Genomic DNA, 20,006 nt, shown 5'->3' on the forward strand with positions numbered 1-20,006 from the left:
CCTGAGACTGAAATGCCTAAGTAAAATTCAGTGGTTATTGGAATCGGTGAGAAATTGCCAGCTCCTAAATAAAAGTTCACACTACATATCATATCATCTATTTGTAAATGCAAACATGTATAGAAATGTACCTAATCTAATCTAATCTCATCTTATCACACTTCTGAATACAAAATGTGAATAACTAGATTTTTCTCATTACAGGTATTTTGCACTGGAAAAGTTCTCTATGCTGGACAGGCGATTGGTTTGATTGTTGCAGAAACTCGAACTATAGCACTAGAAGCAGCTCGAAAAGTGACTGCTAAGTATGGAAATATGAAGAAACCAATTCTGACAATTAAAGAAGCATTGAAAAAAGAAAGAGAATTGCATGATGAAGTAAAAATTCCAATTGAAGTGAAAAACATCAAAGAAAGTAAGTTTTTCTTGTGCTCGTAATACCATAGATAATATTAATTCTTTCCACAGCTGAGAAACTTTGTTAAATCCAATTATAGCTGTTTGAGACAAATACTAAGTATATAGAGAATGTTAATTCTGTTTGTTTCTTTTTTGTTCATAGCAAAAAAAAAAAAAAAAAAAGGATATCAATGGAAAAGTATGATGGTTTTGTGTATTGATTATATTTTTAGCAACAGTTATTTTTATAAAATTAGAAATCTTAGCTTGATCAGAAAGTGGTGTTGCTTCAATTCAGCTCTGAGCACTACTATTGGTGTTGCCAGTATCCAGTAAAATTTCATTAAGGATCAAGAAATGTCAATCTCTCCAAGCATTTTGATTATATTGTTTTCTTCTGTAAAATATCCCTCATAAGAATATTCTAAGTACAAGAAAATATAATTTTGTCGAACTGAAATATTTTCCAAATTAGTTTTGAGTCTTTAAACAATAAACTCACTTTTCATGGTTAATTTGGACTGGAGTTATTTTATATTGTGTTACTATGACTTTATAATTTTACAATAATGATGGTGAATAATGTTAATAATGAATTTATATGAATTAGGTATCGCAATAATGTAAAACTTAGTACAAACATTTATGAGGTTCTTTTGTTGACCTCCATAACTACTTCAATGACAGCATGATGTGATCACCTCAGAGAATTTCTGTCAAAAGTTCTGGATTCGAGTCCTGATCTGGATGAGTGTTCCTGCATTACTTTTATTAAAGCATCATTCATCTTCATCCTTGCAATTTGCCTAAAGGAGCAGCAATGGGACATAATAATAGTAAAGAAAAGTAATTGTGGACACCTCCATGTTGTAGAGGCTAGTGAATAGTGTTGCCCAACAATAATTTGAAACAAAGTTTACATGCCTTTAACCATAATCTCAGTGTGTGTGTTTGTGTTGGAGGTTGTAAGTACACTTGCATGTTTCAGTTCTGTACAATAGATATATTGGTTTTTTACAAAGTTGATACATCCACTTGTCAGATAATATGAGGGGTCATTGTAAAGTTTTAATTGTCAGCATGAACAAATTGAGTGAGGAACAAAACAATACCTAGGTGGAATTGCCCTCATCTGCATAGCCCATTCCAATATTCACACACTTCTGTTACAGCTCTTTGACCTTCTGCAACTCAACTTTGGCAGAAATTTTCAAGCAATTGATTAACGCCTTTCAGGCGAAGTACACACATTTTTCTCCCTTGGCTTGTTCAGTAGGTTGCAATAGTAACTGCTGGTAGTGATTTGATTCTGCTGAAGAGACATGGTTAGGCAAACAACATTCCCCCAAAACAGGAAGCATCACCATCTCCATAGACTTTTGCATCTTAGCCTTCTTAGGTGGAGGCGATGATGAATATTTCCACTGCTTACTCATTCGTTTCATCTCTAGATATAGATCCAGATCCTTTATTATCATATGCTGCTGGAAAAAAAATTTTAAAAATGAAATCATCTAAGGTAGAGCAGAATCTCACTCCATTTGCATTTGGAAAAGAGTCAATAACTGCAGAACTTGGCATGCTGATGCTTTTGACAAATTCAGTTGGTCATGAATAATTTTGCACATATTACCACAACTTAGATGAACCTTTTTCATTATAATTTTGATGGTTATCTCCTGTCTTAGAATATCAGCAATTCACTTGACACAGCTTACAGATTGCCCATGATTGAACATGAGGTTCACAAAAAATTCATGAGAGCCCTAATTCCCTGGAACCTTGCATCCATTCAGTACTTAAATAAATCTCTCTACCATGCCAAGTGGATATTCCAAAGATTTGTTGCAGTAGGTTATAACAGTGGCGGCCAGCAGCAACTATGATGGGTAGTGCCAACGTGATCAAGTAAATAGAAAAAAAAAACTCTGCAATGCCCCCCCCCCCCGTCCCCTCCTTGAGGTTGCACCACTAGCCAAGATGTTTGTCCTCGTTTGGTAACGTGGAAAACAACAAGTGTTTAAGTAATAACGTACTAATCCGATTCATCTTCACTCACTAACCTATCTTTATACACTACAGGAAACTTCCCTAAAAATATAACAATTACAAGAGGAAGGGAAAAACAAATCCAATCACCTTCTCCTCCCCCATGCACACGTATTCTAACTGGATGTCGAAAATATCTTTGTTATGAAAAGAAATTGTCGAAATGCCAAAGGAAACGTGCATCATCATAGGATATTTTTTAAAAAGTCTGGATGGCCCTCTTGGTGCATCTATCGGTTATCAAAAATGTTAATTTAACTTTGGAAAAATATTAGGTTCGTTTCTCCAAAAGTAGGCAGAAGTTACTTCCCCAACGAGTCTTACAAACCAGTCGTATTTAGCGACTTTTTTCTGAAGGTGGCAACTGTGTGACAACACTGCGAAAGTTCCCTCGCCAGGCCAGGCTAAGACTGGCACGGTTTCTTATGGGCTAACCCCGCCCCCTGCCACTTTGTTCTCGGCTCATGGTGGAAATGTTCCTTGCTGAGACTTCTTCAACCCTCTGCACGTGTGTCAACTTGGTTAGGTCCATGATTAGGCCAGCTCTTCCGCGGCACGGACGCGTGGGGGAACGAACAGCTGGCGATGCAGTGAGGAGGTTGGGGCGGTCGTCACGTCAGCTTGACCGATTGCAAGATTCGAATCTCCTTGTCTGTAAACTATCAATGTATTCATTTAACTTTACTTGGCGACATATGAATTTCTTCTGAGGGTAGTGCCATGGCACGGCGGCTCTACCCCTTGAGCCGCCGCTGGGTTATAATATTTAATCGCCTTGAGTGATGTTCAAATTCAATACCAGGGATCTAACTGCTATGAAAATTAGAGATCAAAAGATCTAATTTAAGACAGTTGGCAGAACCAAAACATCAATAACTTGCTGCATAATTAGGGCCTCGCTGATGATGTAGTGGTAACATCGTCACCTTGTAATGAAAGGATTCTGAGTTCTACTTTAAACTGTAGGTCCAGTCCCAATTAGCTTCTCTGTGTATGAAGTGGACATAACTCAACTAGCCAAATTGTAGCCTACGCAATGCTCTAAAATGTACCAAGAGTCTTGTTTCTTAATCTCAATCTGTGAATCACTGTTTACACAGAAAGTTAAAAATATCAGCAGAATTTGGAGTCTTCACTCACAATATAGAACTCTTGGAATTACATATTCACACGGAGAGAGCTCTAGCCAGGGGACAAGGGGTCAGGAATTGGTATCAATATTTACCAGCCACCAGGGTGCAAAAAAAAATTGGAAATAGTGAGTGTTGTGCTATACTGTGAAATGAAAGTATTGATGCTTTGTTTAATCAGTACTATATGTATCAATTGCAAAGAAATAGTTCTAAAAATTTTCTTGCTAATTTCTCACACACAGTACAGTGATTTATTTAAGAATCATATTAAATCTGTACTTACCATAACTCTTTCAAAACCATTCCTCATAGTAAGTGCTGAATTATCAGCTCTCTGTATTTTGTACAAATTGTACTCAATATACGAATAGTAAAGCATTGTAAATTACTCAACAAAGAGAGAAATAAATAATGCCTAATGTGCATTAGGAACCTTTTATCAAAGCATGATTTTGTATTGATTAGCCTTATTTGCTGCAGTTAAGAAACAAAAGAGGAACGAGGCATATTTGAGGTAAAAATCATATTTTTTTACAGATGGCTTACTGTGCCAGGGATGTTAACTACAAGCAATTATTGAAGAGAAGTGTAACTTAAGGAATGCTTTAATTTTCCTAAATATTGGGTGAGAGTGCCAAATCTATTCTCATCTGGGTGCAGAAATCTATACCTAGAGATCTGAATATATATATATATATATATATATATATATATATATATATATATTAATTTCATTACTTCCCTATCAAATAAATATTATTTTTTTAAAATTTGGAATTATATATCTGGTGTGTGTGTGTGTGTGTGCACTTGCACCCACACACACACATTCACACATTTCAATGCATTCTCATTAACATTTCATTAACCAACTTATACCTCCTGTAGTACCTATAATGGTACTCATGACCCAACTTACAGACAGATTACAATGAGGCATGACTTGTTGATCTAGCACAACAATTTTATAAGGTCGATAACAAATTAGAACTTTGTGTCTTGCTGCGAGATGAAAGAAGGTGTTCTTTATTAAATCAAATACGCTGATTACGAAAATGAAATCAGAAATGTTCCATCACATACCAATTTTTCTGGAGAAGATATGCCACATGTACCACTTAGCCTATATTTCATATAGTTAGTAATACATTGTAATTCATGAAAAACAAAGTAGCAACTTTCTTGATACTTGGAAACTACTCCATTACAATACAGGAGAAACCTGTTGCTGGATAAAATACAGATCAGGGAACAAAATTAGTTGTTTGTATTACACAATATAAAAAAAGGTACGAGAAATCTGCAAAAAGCTTGAAATGTACTTACAAGTTAGAAACATGTCCTGGAAACTTTCTGTTTGTGGGTGGATGGTGAACCTTCTTGTACAAGTGTCCAGCAGTAATCTGCCAAAAGGTTTGGTGACCATCTTCCCTTATATCGTCTTTCCATGGCAGTGATATCTTGGTGAAATCGCTCACCATGTTCGTCACTCACATCTCCGAGATTAGGCGGGAAAAATCCAAATGAGAATGCAGGAAATGTATTTTCAAAGACATGTTGCACCCCATAGCCTTGTAACAGTCCAGCATGTGTTCTGTCAGTTCCCTGTAATTGTAAGACCTGACGTTACCCAATAAATTGTTGCATACATCTTTGAAGGGAAGCCAAGCTGCCTTCTCAGTATCTGTTAGCAACTCTTCAAAGGTTATATCTTTCATCAAGTCACAAATCTGAGGCTCAATGAAAATACCTTCTTTAATTTTTACAGTACTAATCACAGGAAATTTGGACAGTAAAAATTGAAAACCCCTGCCATCTTTGTCCATTGCTTTCACAAAATTCTTCATGAAGCCCAAATTCAGATGGAGTGGTGGTAACAGCACACTGTCTTTGTCAACAAGGGGTTCATGTGACACATTGTTTTCACCCGGATTGAAGCTTTCTCTCGAAGGCCACTGTTTCACTACATAATGGTCTTTACTTGCCCTACTGTCCCAGTGACACAAGAAACAGCAATATTTTGTGTAACCAGTCTGCATTCCCAGCACAAGCCCCAGAACTTTGAGATCACCACAGATTTTCCATTTGTGGTTTGAATAGCCAATATACTTCAGAATTAGTATAATGTTCTCTTAGGTTTAGTTTAACTGAATGGAATGGGCCACTGGTATCGAATGTTTCTCATTCCCGTTATGCAAGAGAACAGCTTTGAGACTACTTTTTGAGGAATCTATGAATAGGCACCATTCTTCCGGATTGTGAATCATTCCAAATTCTGTAAGCAGCCCATTTATCTCATTACAATATACCAGACTCTCTGCCATTGAGAAAAAAGTGGAAAGACCAAGCTGTCGTTTACGGAATGATATACTAGTGTTTGGTTGTAGCAGGTTTTTTCTTGAAGACAAGACCCAAGTAATTCTGCTTGCCTTTTCGAAAGACTTAGATCTCTTACAAGATCATTCAATTCTGCCTGTGACAATGGCTGTGGTTGGGGCTGTGATGTAGATGGCGTGTAATCAAGATATTCGTGATCTATTGGTTGGTCACTACCATCTTCTGTTTCATCTTCCAGTGTCCATTCCACTGGTGGTTTTGGGACTGGGAGAGAATCAAAATGCGGAACTGGGCACATTGCAGATTCCAAATTTGGATATGAAACTGTATGTTTTGATTTACTTGAGATTCCTGTCACTTTCATTAAACAAAAGTAGCAATCTGTTACGTGGTCTCTAGATTACCTCCACAACTGTGGTACGGCAAATGGCATAGATGTGTGGGTTCCATGCAACCAGCCTCTTAAATAGCGGGAGCAATGTGAGCAACAGTTCTGTGGTGCCCAACACTTACCCTCATCTACCTTTGATTCAAAATACAACTCATATGCCTTTTTGAGGAGTGGAGAAATGGGATGTTGTCGTAAACTCACCACACACATTACAGAAAAGATTTGGCGAATTAACACACTTCCTAGACATCGCTGAATACAAGAAACACGCAAACACACACAAACAGTATTCTTCACGTTAGGGATTTTGCATGACACACACTGCAGGAACAGACACTGTGTGATCACACTAGCAACTGACTGATGCAAATAACTGCAACTCCACTAATCCTCAACCAAGTGGCTATCTATCCCTACCCTCTCCACCCCCTCCCCTAAGCACTGTCGAGTCCTAGTAACAGGCTGTGCTAATAAGCTTCGCAAGAACAATAACATGCAGTCGTGCACTGATAAAATTGCGTTTCCAGAGAAAAGTTTAGGTGATAGCGAAAAACGTTTTTCACTATTGTCATCAGGACACTTAACTCCATAGGAATCACATGTTTTTGTTCTGCGGCAATTTTCATTGTCGCACAGTATAATTAAAACTTTACAACAGCTCTTCATGCAAGGAGTTCAATGTCAAGTATAACACATTTCAGTCTTGCTTATATGGTTCTGTTTCTTTTAAACTAGATGATGATTCACCAAAATATGAGATAAAAGGGGAATTCCAAATATTTGCTCAGTATCACTACACAATGGAAACTCAGATCTGTCTGTGTGTTCCAACAGAAAGTGGTTTGGATGTGTATTCATCAACTCAGACTATGGACTTCGTACAGGGTGCGGTTGCTAATGTACTTAAAATGAACAAAAACAAGTATGTATTATTACTGAAATGCAAATTGACTTTATATCTTGCACAGTAGTGTAGTTCTTTAATGTTTGCATAACCACAGCTTGCAAATACTAAACTAAGCATGCATGTTCATTACATGCCTTTGTTAATCCCAATGTTTTGGACATGTTCCAGATCCATCACCATGTAAAATTTCCAGCTTTTTTTCACAAATTGCAACTAAGGCAATGAGTTATGTTTACCTGATGATGTAATAAGAAGAGAAGAGGAGGGGAATTGCCAGTAGGAGAAAACAGGCACACATCAGCAAAGCAGGGCCAGTGCAGTACTGTAGAGAGTAGCATGTGTCCACACAAGATGGCTGATTTCCAAGCCGTATATTCTTTTAACTACTTTTATTCCATTTTTGTCCTTAATGTCATTTCTGGCCACAGGCGAGGAAGGATCTGGCAATGGGTCATAAATGTTGTAATTACCAAGGATGTGTAAACCACACATAAGTGGAGACTCATGCTTTGTTTAATATGTAGATCCAGTCCCAATTAGTCTATCTGTGCATAGAGTGGATGTAAAATAAAAATTCAACAAATTCAACTCCTCAACTCTGGGAGCACTGACAGAGATTATTAAAACAACAATTTTCACATGAAGAAATTACTCTAAGGCACACTCACATTTCAAAATGTCCACTTTCTTTATTAACACTTTTCAGACTAGAAACGGGCCTAGTCTGCTGTTCTCTATACACTTGTATTGTGAATAAATGACAGGCTATAATCACACCGCATCTCTTGTGCACAGGTGTTGTAACGACCTCTTTCAAATTTCAACCATTGGATGTTGCACTTTCTTCATTGCGAAATTGTACTTGTTCTCATATCTAATTATGTTGCACTTTTGCATATACTATTGAGAATAGCACTGAACAACTTTTATGCGCATTGTGATAATTCTATACAATGATTTTGCTTTGGATTTTTCAGTTAGTAACAATTTCGATCCCAAGAAGAAGTTTTCAGTTATTTTTCATTAATTATGTATTGGTAACATATTTTCAGTAACTTCTGTTATAATGTTTATTTTTCTTAAATAAATTGTTACTGAAAAATTCATAAATGAGAGATTATATATACAACATATTTTCTATGATTTCCTGAAAAACAGGAAACAAACTGTATTTTCAGTCTGCAAAGTGTTAACAAGTTAGTTCATTGTGTATTTATAATAGCAATTTTCCCCTACAATGCATAGGTAGCAGAACCAACCAGTCTGCCTTGACTAACCTAGCCAAGGCTATCAGAACCAATAAGAACAAAAATAATCCAATAACACACCATAGAACTATTCTGAGGCTATTTTGGGCCCAGAAAATGTTTCACATCTCCCACCGACATTGTTGATGTATTTTATTTACCTATTTTTTCTTAGACAATTTTATTTTTGTAAACTTTGTGAAGAATACTGCTGAGCAACAAAACATTTTTGTTCTAAAGGAGTGTGTATACTTGAGTAATATATACAAGGACTAATTTTTTTCAACCTCCGCTGGTGCTGCCAGGTGGCCGGTGAAGCTCTAGGAAGCGGGGCATCACGCAGCGTGATTGGCATCCCCCTACCACTACCACCACCACTGCCAAGGCTTCAGTTGAAGCTGAGCGATGGGTGCATAGAGATGTCTGCTACAATCGACTCTCTCGCCAAGTGTGAGGCGTGTTACTGGTTGACTTCATGGAGCCCAGGACCACAATCAGTGTGGCTGCATACTGTGAGACATTGCGCAAACTACACAGAGCCATCCAGAACAAAGGGAGAGGTATGCTGTCTTCGGGCATTTTCTTGCTTCATGACAATGCCTGACTGCATGTTGCTGGGTAAACCCAAGACCTTCTTCAATGATTCCACTGGGAAGTGTTTGATCACTACACCCAAGTCCTGGCACTAAGTGACTTCCACATTTTCCCAGCGATGAAGTAGTGGTTAGGAGGACGGCATTTCCACACCAATGAGGAGGAGCTTCAGGACACCATGCAGACCTGTCTCAACAGACAGGCTGCACCTTTTTTTGCAGAGGGTATTGGAAAGCTGGTGCATCAGTACAATAAATGTCTGAATCAGTGGCGTGCGGTGCTAAATCAGGCAGGGGAACAGGTGACCTGCATTGCCCCCCCCCCTCCTTCCATGCCTGTCGTAATATGCAGTAGACAAATTAAAATTCAACCCTTACTGAAATGAACTAAATAAATATATGATACATATGTTACAAATTGTCAGAAGTGACATACATGAAGAACGTTAAAATTATGACAATAACATTGTTAAAGCAAATATGATATAATGTAAAGAAAACATTAAAAACAAAATTGTTGATGCACAAAAAATAAAAAAATAATGAAAGCAATTTATGAGTGATCAGAGGAAATAAATGTTTGGTCGAATCCTGTTTCATCTCTCTATTTGTATATTACGTTGAAATTTTTATGTAGAGTTGAGTATTCTTGTAATTCAAACGTCCTCAATGAAATAATTAAATTCAGATGGCCAAGTTTTTTCATGATGTCCGCTAGATTTGTAGAAATTGTGACAAAACCCGAACTGTTCCAAACTCCCTTCTCAGGAACAAACAAGGACAACAATAATTTGCAGCTGGAAGAGTATCCAGTTAATCATTTTACAGAGTTGTAGTAACTTCAGGCATGTATCGAAGGGGGGGGGGCTTAGGGGGCTCGAGCCCCTCCCGAATGTATTCGGTTTACACTAGATAAAATTAGATTTTTTGTTTCTTGTGGTGTGAAATAAAATAATCTGACGTTAATTTAAGGAGAAATAATTATCGAGGCAAGACGGAGAATGTTCTACGTATAACCCTATTATTGTAAATAGCAGGTATTCAAGGTGGGCATCAGGGGCTCGAGCCCCCCCTCCTTTCAGGATATTTTTCTGTTTACACTAGATAAAATTACGTAGGTTTTTGGCTTCTTGAATAATGTGATGATAATTCGAGATAAATAATTATCGAGACAAGACGGAGGATGTTCTATAACCCTGTTATTGTTAATAGCGCATATCCAAGGTGGGTATCAGGTGGCTCGAGGGACCCCCCCCACCAGGATTTTTTTCAGTTTACACTACATAAAATTAGGTTTTTGTCTTCTTGAATGATGTGACGATAATTTAAGGAGAGAAATACTTATCAAGGCAAGACGGAGAATGTTCTATAATCCTGTTTTTGATAATATTGCACGTAAATTTTTCTTGCTCTTTCGGTGTTGTCGCAGTGAACTTGAACACTATGTAGAGACTTGTTAGCATTTGGAAGCTACACAACAAAGGTAGCACCACACGTAGGGCGATTCGTTGTAATTTTTAATCTGTGGAAGGCGCGAGAGGGAACGTTATTGAATAAGAGAAGGAGTCGAACTACTGGCAATATTAATGAATAGTTATATAGAATATAATGAAGGTATAAATACGCGGCTTCAATTTCGCGGTTGATCTGTACAACAGAATCTGTTAATAAGACTTCAGAGGTAAGTGTGGCAATTCATGCAGTCGATTAGTGATCAGTCAGTGTCCATTGGTTGCTTTATAAGATCTAGTGATTTGAAAATGAAAAGGACTAAATACCATAATGTAACAAAGTCTACTACTAGTTCTAGTTTGGGTCTAAAGCTGAAGACATTGACGACAGCGGAACTTCCGGAGCATAAGAGCTGCAAACATAACATGGGAGGACAAGACACATTAGTGGTGTTCAAGCTGAAATCAGAGTGAAATATTCGAGAACTGTCAGCATCCAGTTTGCAGCCCATAGTTTGAATTTCGTGTTGTCGAGTGGATTGTGCATCCCGTGCATGTGTAACAGCTTCGTAAAAACACTTCTGATACATCGATGTTTTGATGCCTGGAAATGGACAAACACATATACTGAGATGGTTCCGTTACAGCATGGAAACAGAGGAGTTGATAGGTAGAAAGTGTTCCGATTTCACGTTCTGATGAAATGACAGCATTCGCAACCCTACGCTTGCAACATTCGCTTTCTTGTCCTGCCGCTGTGTGCGTCTTGGGCCTTGGCTTGGGGCTGGTGGAACAGATGGATGCGAGCTGTTCCCTCGGAAGCTATTTCGCAGTGTTTAGCCAAAGCATTTAGCAGACGCTTACACTATAGAACATTTTTCCAGTTCGTTATGAATGACAGACGCAATTTTGCAATGAAATTAGGAAAATATGGACTTACTACACTCCAAACTATCACTACGACGCAATTAAACTTTAGCACATAGCAAGAATTCGAAGGAAAAGGAATTTGCTATGTCTCTCGCAGGGAACAGCTAGAGAGTTCAGCTTCCGTGGTGAGGATCGTTTACCTTCGCGCGTGGTCGGAAATACTCGGCATCAGGCCGTAGAGGGATGAACGACGAGGGTAGGTGATGTAAACAAACGGCCGGTCACGGTGAATGTTTTTCTTCGGCGTTACTTTTGGAAATGTTGATTTCGGGAGAAAGAAGTGTTCTTATTATGTTAATATAGATAATTTAAATAGCTTCAATGGGCGATAAGTAGGAGGGAACAGCCTGTTCCCTCTGTTCCATGGAGGGACCGCCACTGGTCTGAATCTTCTTGGTGATTACGTTGAAAAGTAGATTATACGTGTGCGTAACTTTTGTTAATAAAACCATTTTGCTATTCACTGTGGTCTTGATTTCATGCCCTATCGAAGGTTGAAAAAAAATTGCCCTCATACATACAGGGTGTTTCGAATTGATGTGAATGATAAGAACACATTTCATAAGCAAGACAACATAATTACTGATCGAATATCCCATAAAATACATTCAAACGCCTCCTTAAGTTTCTTTAATGGTCCCGGTAGTTCTAAATTCTGCCGCCAGGTGCCAGGCTGACCAGTTTTAAAATGACTGCCTGTGGTGAGGATTTTGCGAGAGTAGGTCAGTTGTGAGCATGCAACGTCAGTTTCGTACTCGATTTCATAAAGATCCAACACCAAAGAATTCTATTAGGTCCACCGCATGAGCGCCATGGTGCAAATTATTGATGAGAACATTCTGAATCAGGGAGTGTGTGGATGGAGTTGGATTACTTCATTGAAATGTGCAGAGTGCAGAGTAACAAAGTGTGTTCACATTGAGCGTTTGGGAGTTAACTTTGCAATAACCATTGGCACTTGGACAGTTATATTAAGACTTACATATGTGTGAAGTTATATCTTATTCATATTGACAATTTATGAATAAAATCTAACGGGTTGAAATCGTTCACATCATTTTGAAACACAGTGTATGTATATGTAATGTGTGTATTTGTGTATACAATTCCCAAGTTGCAGAGGAATTGTTTTTATGTGAACATTAAAAAGAGTAAAAGTTAGGAGAATAAAATTTGTCCAAAGCAGGAGAATTTGGCAGTGAATTTGGTTCACTGTGTACCAAAATACATTCTGGTCCTGGATGCAGAAATGTTTACAAATGGCTAATCAACTCTCAGGGATTGTTATTTTTCTAGTTTCTATGAAATATCATAAATTTACTATTTTATACATTTTTTATTTTATATTGTCTTCAGTGTTGAGTATATTCAAATCACTTGATATCTTCTTAGGGTTTACGTTCGTGTGCGACGTCTTGGTGGAGGTTATGGAGCAAAAATTTCAAGATCTTCACACGTTGCTGCTGCATGTGGACTGGCTGCTAACAAATTCAATAAACCAGTCCGACTTCAACTGGATCTTGACACCAACTTGAAGATGGTTGGAAAACGTCAGCCTTGTTATATATCATATGAGGTAAATGTTTAGTACCATGGTAGTTTTCACATTCAGTATCTGAAAATAGACTCTGTTGACATTTTTCATGATTACTTGTACATTGCTGCATATCTATAATTAAATTAGGAACTTCTGACACAAAAGCAAATAATAATACTAATACTACTACTAAATATCATGACAATGGACCTCTAGTTATCTTTCTGCCACTGGTGAAATTTGTATCTATTTGTATAATTGCATATTAATTGTTCTAATTCACCTTAGCAGGAAATTACTGTCTGTGCATTTTTCAGTGATTGAAAATTGATCTAAATTGCGGGTCAAAAGTGTGGCATTTCCTAAATTTCCAGTCAACTTCTGACTTCATAAAAGTTTCACATCTTGAACATTGCCTGTCACTGATATGTCAGATACTGTAGTTAATAATTTGGTATTGATATCAGTTAATCAGTAGAATTTTGCATGTACTTTACTAATTTGATATTTCCTCAATAATGTGTAGTTTATACATACTACCATGATTCTGCAGTTTTGGTAGCATAGTGCCCAATACTCTTTGTCATGTAATCATTGGTGGTTTAAATGCTTTTGGATAAATAAAAAATTACATAACAATTGATTGATTGATATTTTTTTTAAATTTTACTTCGTTTTTCTGCCACCTTTGGTTAATATCAAAGTTGAGGATGAGCAATGATATGATGAAATTGATGAAGGACACCCATGTCCAGGCTGGGATTGAAACCCAGGGCCCCTGACATTGTAGTGCACTGTGCTAACCACTCCACCTTGGAGTTTGGCAATTATTACATAGTAATATCACATAATACATATTTAAAAGTCATTTCATTTTTATGTTCACTAAAGGGGAAGGGGTTTGCATACAGAAAAATATATTTGTTTGAAATAGGTTACTGTAGCACACTATCCCCTTATTAATTCAGAGGTATCTATTAATATGCATTTTGATAATTTCAAATATTTTTAGTTAAATGTATTGAAGCCTTGGCTTACTCAAAAAGTAGACCAGTAGAAGGGGTCCTATTTTTTTAGAAAATGATACATAAAAATGATAAAATATAGCACAATATACAAAATAAATAGAAAACCTTCCTGCTAATAGATTTGCCTCCCAGTTCAAAAATATTGAGGGACATTTTAATAAATAACAATTCCTTGTTCATTCAAACATATGAAAAGTTTTACATTTGTCAGCATCAAAGTGAATTAGCTACAACAAACAAGATCCATTTTAGTGTCTGGTTGCACATATGGCATGCACTCCTCCAGAACATAAATCTAAATAAATAGCTTCTTTACCTGGAAGTTAAAAAATTTGGGCAATGAACAATTTTTTGTAATTTTTCCACATAACAATATAGGAAATATGAATGAAAGAAAATACTTTGTTTTACTATCAAAGTGCAAGATTGTTATGTGAACAGAAATAAAATCAATGACTGGCTGAAATAAATCTGCTTGTTTCTTTTATTGCTTTGATAATTTTATTGTGTAGTGAAATATAGATATTTCTATAATCCGTTGAATTCAGATCTAAAATTACACTTGTAAACAGAGCAATATCAAATGTGGTCATGTCATATGAGTTCCATCATTTTGCAATTTGGCATACTTAACTAACTGATTTCTTGGTTAGATTAACAGTGTTCTATCAGTGATGAAACATAAGACCATCATCATAAAAAAAAGAATCAGAGCCAGGCATTCAGCTGCAGACTGTCATTTAGCCTCACTTTTGGGACATAACTTCTGAAATTCCTTCTAATACAAACTAAAACAAGAAGTGTGAAATATAATAGAGTGTATTTGTAAAGGGTACATGTGCAAAGTACATGGATTCTGTAATAAAAATAATGAATATTTTAATTAATTTCACAAGAAGAAAATTATTTCACCATCACACACATTGGTATACCTAGGATCCTCCATGATAATGTTTTATCACATTTTTTGTGGACTCTATGGACTCCAGAAAGTATCGACTGCTATTGGTGATTAAATTCCAACCAGTACTGAAAGCAATGTATCTGCTCAGCCTTAGTAATAACCCTTGTGCAGAGCCTCAGATGTTACACATACCTGCAAACTTGCTGTAAGAGTGTGTTGAGTGAGCATCTAACTATAGGATTTTAACCATTGGTTCCATGATGTTATAAAGCTGTTACTCATCTTTGTAATAACATTACGCTAACTTCTTGTAAGAATAATAACTTGTTACAATAGTATATGAAGCTAAAGATACAAAAGCTTTTCACAGTCATTGATTTCATAAGTTTAGTGTACAGATGTTAATAATAACTGTCCATTGCCTCAAAGGGACAGATTCAGTGGAAATAGTCTCTCCTCCTTCAGGTTTTCTTATGCATGGATATTCCCTTTCAGTGTCCCCTCCATCGTCTTAATCTTCATTTTTCCTCATTGTCACAATTAGCCAAAAGTGGCAGAAAAATGGCACAAGATATGAGAAATACAAAATTTACTTTGTAATGTATCAAGTGTGGTTGAAACAGCAATCCTGCAATAATGAGGCACTCTTTTTCTAGATTCTGTGAAATATATATCTGTTGAACTTCAACGCAGATATTTCCGTAACTTGGTACAAGGAGTAACAACATGTGCTAACAGTTAATTAACACTTTATTAGTGTCTAACGCGACCGACTGCGACGCGATGTACATTGCTACATTCTTGGTACAATACAACTTTCTTGGAGAGCATTCTCCACAGACTACTCACTACAGAGCAAAAACAAATGATAAGTCAATTTGACCATGTTGGGAAAGTGTGTCTTTTGTACAACGTTCAACACTTCCCCTCAAAAACAACTTTCACAAGCTTCCCTTTACAAAAAAACATTGCTACCCTTTAACATAACAATAAGTACACTACTTTTAATTTCCCACTCCCATTAAGCCACATAATTTAGCAAACCTAACTTTCGCTAATGGTTTTGTGAGAATGTCTGCTACCTGACTTTCAGCATCAATGTGTTCCACATTTAACATTTTTTCCTGAAACTTTTCTCTTACAAAATAATAAGGCACTGCAATATGTTTTGAGCGTTTATGAAATTCAGGATTTTTTACTAACTTAATAGCACTAGCATTGTCCACCAGCAGTGTGGGCATTCCTGTCAGATGAGTGATCTCATCCAATAGTCTTGTTAGCCATATCACTTCCTTCGCTCCCTCGCTGGCTGCCACAAATTCAGCCTCTGTTGTTGATAGAGCAACAGATTTCTGCTTCCGGCTCATCCAAGATATCGCTCCACCTGCATACTTGCATAGAACTCCAGTTGTTGAGCGTCTTGTTGTTGGATCTCCACCATAATCTGCATCACTGAAGGCTTCCAGGATCCCAGGATTATGATTTGAATTGTAGCATATTCCATAAGCAGTGGTTCCTCGTAGATACTTGAAAATTCGTTTCACTGCTTGCCAATCAGATAGTCTTGGACTGTCCAATGCTTGCGACACTAATCCAACAGCATAGGAGATATCTGGCCTAGTGACTGTAGCCAGATACATCAAGCTGCCAACTGCTTCTCTGTAAGGCACACTAGTGTCTACTAACTGCTGTGCGTTTTCTTCCCCTGCATTTACACTTCCCTTTTCAGCAGGTGTTGACACAGCATTTGCTTCACTCATGCGAAATTTCTCAAGAATTTTCTTTGTATAGTTTTCTTGACATACAAAAATAGAACCATCTTCCTTTTGTGTTATTTGTATGCCCAAGAAACAATCTAATGACCCAACCACAATTTCAAATTCTTCTTTTAGAGTTCCGAGAAAACTGTTGATATCTTCAATATCATTGCCAGCAACCAAACCATCATCCACATAGATGGCTACGATCATTTTCTTACCATTTTTCTTACGAATGAACATACAGGGATTAGCTTTGCTGCATGTAAAACCATGCTTCGACATGAAATTCACAAATTGTCTATTCCAGCAACGAGGTGCTTGCTTCAGTCCATAAAGACTCCTTTTTAGTTTACACACACGACCAGTCCCGTCATCAAACCCTTCAGGTTGACACATATAGATTTCCTCATCAAGTTCACCATAAAGAAAAGCTGTTTTCACATCAAATTGAGCTAACTTCAACCCTTCACAAGCTGCAACACTCAGCACAGTTCGTACAGTATCAAATCGAGCCACTGGACTAAAGGTTTCATCGTAATCAATCCCACTCTTCTGTAGATAACCCTTTGCTACCAGTCTTGCTTTAAATCTCAAGATACTGCCATCTGCTTTGGTCTTTACTTTTAGAACCCACCGATTATCAATAACTTTCTTATTGCTTGGAGGTTCAACTAGTATCCAAGTACGGTTCTTAGCCAAAGACTGCATTTCATCTTCCATTGCTAATTTCCACTCTGCAGCATTTCTTGATGCCATGGCATCTTTATATGAGCTCGGTTCTAAGCAATCTACCTGTAATACATAACCATCTTGCCACACTGGTTTCTGCACCCTTTGACGATCTCGCAATTCATAAAGTGGTTCACTTCCACCAGTTACATCTCGTGTGATGCATCTGTTTCCTGTATCATCGTAGTTTGCAGACTCACTACCAGGGCTATCAGGTTCTTCCACAGTAGATTCAAACATTACTGATTTTTCTGGTGAAACAATTTCAAAAGACTCTTTTACTGGCAAAATTGTTTCCGTGCCAAAAATAACATCACGACTGAGCAACACTTTATCAGTTTTCTGATTCCAGATGCGGTAACCATCTTTTTCATCACAGTAACCAATCAGAAGACCCTTAATGCTCTTTTTGTCCCATTTCTGTCTCTTTTGCTTTGGTACATGAACAAAACACTCTGTTCCGAACACTTTCAAATGATCTACACTTGCTAAGTATTTTCCATACCAAAGTTCATATGGTGTCTTCTTCTCTACTGTTGTTGGTCCAGTTCTGTTCAGAACATATGTTGCAGTATTCACTGCTTCAGCCCAAAGTTTCACTGGAAGACCTTTTGAATGCAACATTGAGCGTCCAGATTCAACCAATGTTCTGTTCTCACGTTCTGCAGCTCCATTCTGTTCAGGTGTATAAGGCATGGTGGTTCTGAAATTGATCCCCTTTTCTTTCAACAAAGCCTTCACTTCCGCATTATCAAATTCCTTCCCACAGTCAGTGAGCAATTCTTTTACTACATGACCTGCAACACTGACTTCAGCTAAAAACTGTTTTAGTCTTGCAGCAACTTCCGATTTTTGTTTCAGAAAAAACACGCGTCGGAATTTCGAAAAGTCATCTTTGAAACAAACAAAATATAGTGCACCACCCAATGATTTTGTTTGCATTGGTCCACACGTCAGCATGGATTCTTTCACCTGGTTTTTCTGCACGAGTAACCCGCTGTCCAAAACTTTTACGATGTTGCTTGCCAACCACACAGCCTTCACAAAACTGATCATCAGATTTTACATCAATTCCGTGCTGCACTAGAAACTTCCGAACATGTTGCTTACCTTGGTGTACCAACCTTTCATGCCACAACTGCAATGTATCGGAAGCTGACACTAAGCACACTTCAGCAGGATTTTTGGGGGGTAATGCACGCATGTGCATTTGGTACAAACCACTTAAAGTAACACTTCCCCATGCATGTACCTTACCATTCTTTTTTTAGTAAACACTTCATGGAGTCTGCACAGAATAGAAAACCTCTTTTTGTAGTGGAGTTCACAGAAAATAAATTCTTACTGGTATTTGGCACATACCACACATCACAAAGATGATTTTTCACCCACCTACCTTTGACCAACATTTCCACATTCACTATACCACTGCCATGTGCTAATATGATGGCTTTATTTCCCACCTGTAATTCCTTTGGTGCTGGGAATTTTTGGTACTGTAGAAAGTAGTCCTTCCGGTTAGTCATATGTGCTGTGCTTCCAGTATCTGCAATCCAAACTTCCGAAACAGGACAGTTCGATTCAAAGCTCACAAATGCTCCTCCTTCTGGAACACGGTCACTTCCACTGGTTGAAGATCTATTTAACACCAACTTGCATTGTTTGGCAAAATGGCCTACCTTGTGACATTTAAAACACTTTTTCGCTTTTTCTGGACGTTTCTTGTGTTTCTTCGGATCATCACTTTTTACCACAAAAGCTGTTGTGTCACTACTCTTGTTGGGAAGTCTCATTTCAATTAGCCTGAGTCGTTCAGTTAGCCTGTCTACAGTACGCTCTTCCACTGGAACTGATTCCCACACACTTTTGAATTCAAAATATTCACTAGGTAAGGTAGACATGATTCGACTCATTAGAAGCAGTTCTGGAACCTTGGACTTCGTGAGACGTTCCATTTCGTCATTCATTTCACGAAAATTTCTCTGTAATTTGGACACGTATGTTGCAATGTCTTCCGCTGCATCTTTGGATTGATTGAAGAACTGCTCCGACAATCGATCCAAACGCTGTGCTGAACTTTGTTCATATACTGACATTAGTTTGTTCCATATTTTCTTAGACGTATCACACGTGCTGGTAAGTTCCGAATTTGCATCATCCATACTATTCACCAATATCATTTGTACCATAATGTCCGCCTTCTGGAATGTTTTACACTCTGCTTCGTACTTACGTCGATCTTCGATAGTACACTCAGCACCAAGTTCCTGTGGAGAAGTACACGTGCCATCCACAACTTTTAGGACATCGTGGTGTCGTAACAGCAGCTCCACTTGTCGTTTCCATCTCGGCCAGTTCTTTGCACCTTCTAGCTTGTCTACTGTTGTCTTGAATTCCATCTTCAGCAGCAAACGAAACACGCTTCTTCCGAAAGTGTAAAACTCTCACCAGTCCGGTTAGGAAGACAAAGGACACTTCCTGTTGTACTCCAAACGACGACGACACTTACTGTTGCACTCCGACAAACTACCAAATTTCACGGGCGCAGTGGGAACGTATCTGGGCCCATAACCTGTTGAACTTCAACGCAGATATTTCCGTAACTTGG

The 20,006-nt window shown here is 37.7% G+C and overlaps 1 protein-coding gene across 2 annotated transcripts in view; it reads left to right on the top strand.

The window, feature by feature from the left end:
- LOC145983963 (uncharacterized) overlaps positions 1 to 20,006 on the top strand; it is a 149,615-nt gene that overhangs the window by 98,787 nt on the left and 30,822 nt on the right. For both annotated transcript variants that reach the window (XM_083117185.1, XM_083117186.1), the window contains exons 15-17: positions 205 to 418; positions 7,048 to 7,234; positions 12,833 to 13,016. In XM_083117185.1, coding sequence (XP_082973311.1) covers positions 205 to 418; positions 7,048 to 7,234; positions 12,833 to 13,016 — 585 coding nt within the window. The remainder of the gene's footprint in view (positions 1 to 204; positions 419 to 7,047; positions 7,235 to 12,832; positions 13,017 to 20,006) is intronic.

The sequence above is a fragment of the Lepisma saccharinum genome, chromosome 2 (assembly GCF_977018435.1).
Source record: "Lepisma saccharinum chromosome 2, izLepSacc3.1, whole genome shotgun sequence".
Lineage (NCBI taxonomy): Eukaryota > Metazoa > Arthropoda > Insecta > Zygentoma > Lepismatidae > Lepisma > Lepisma saccharinum.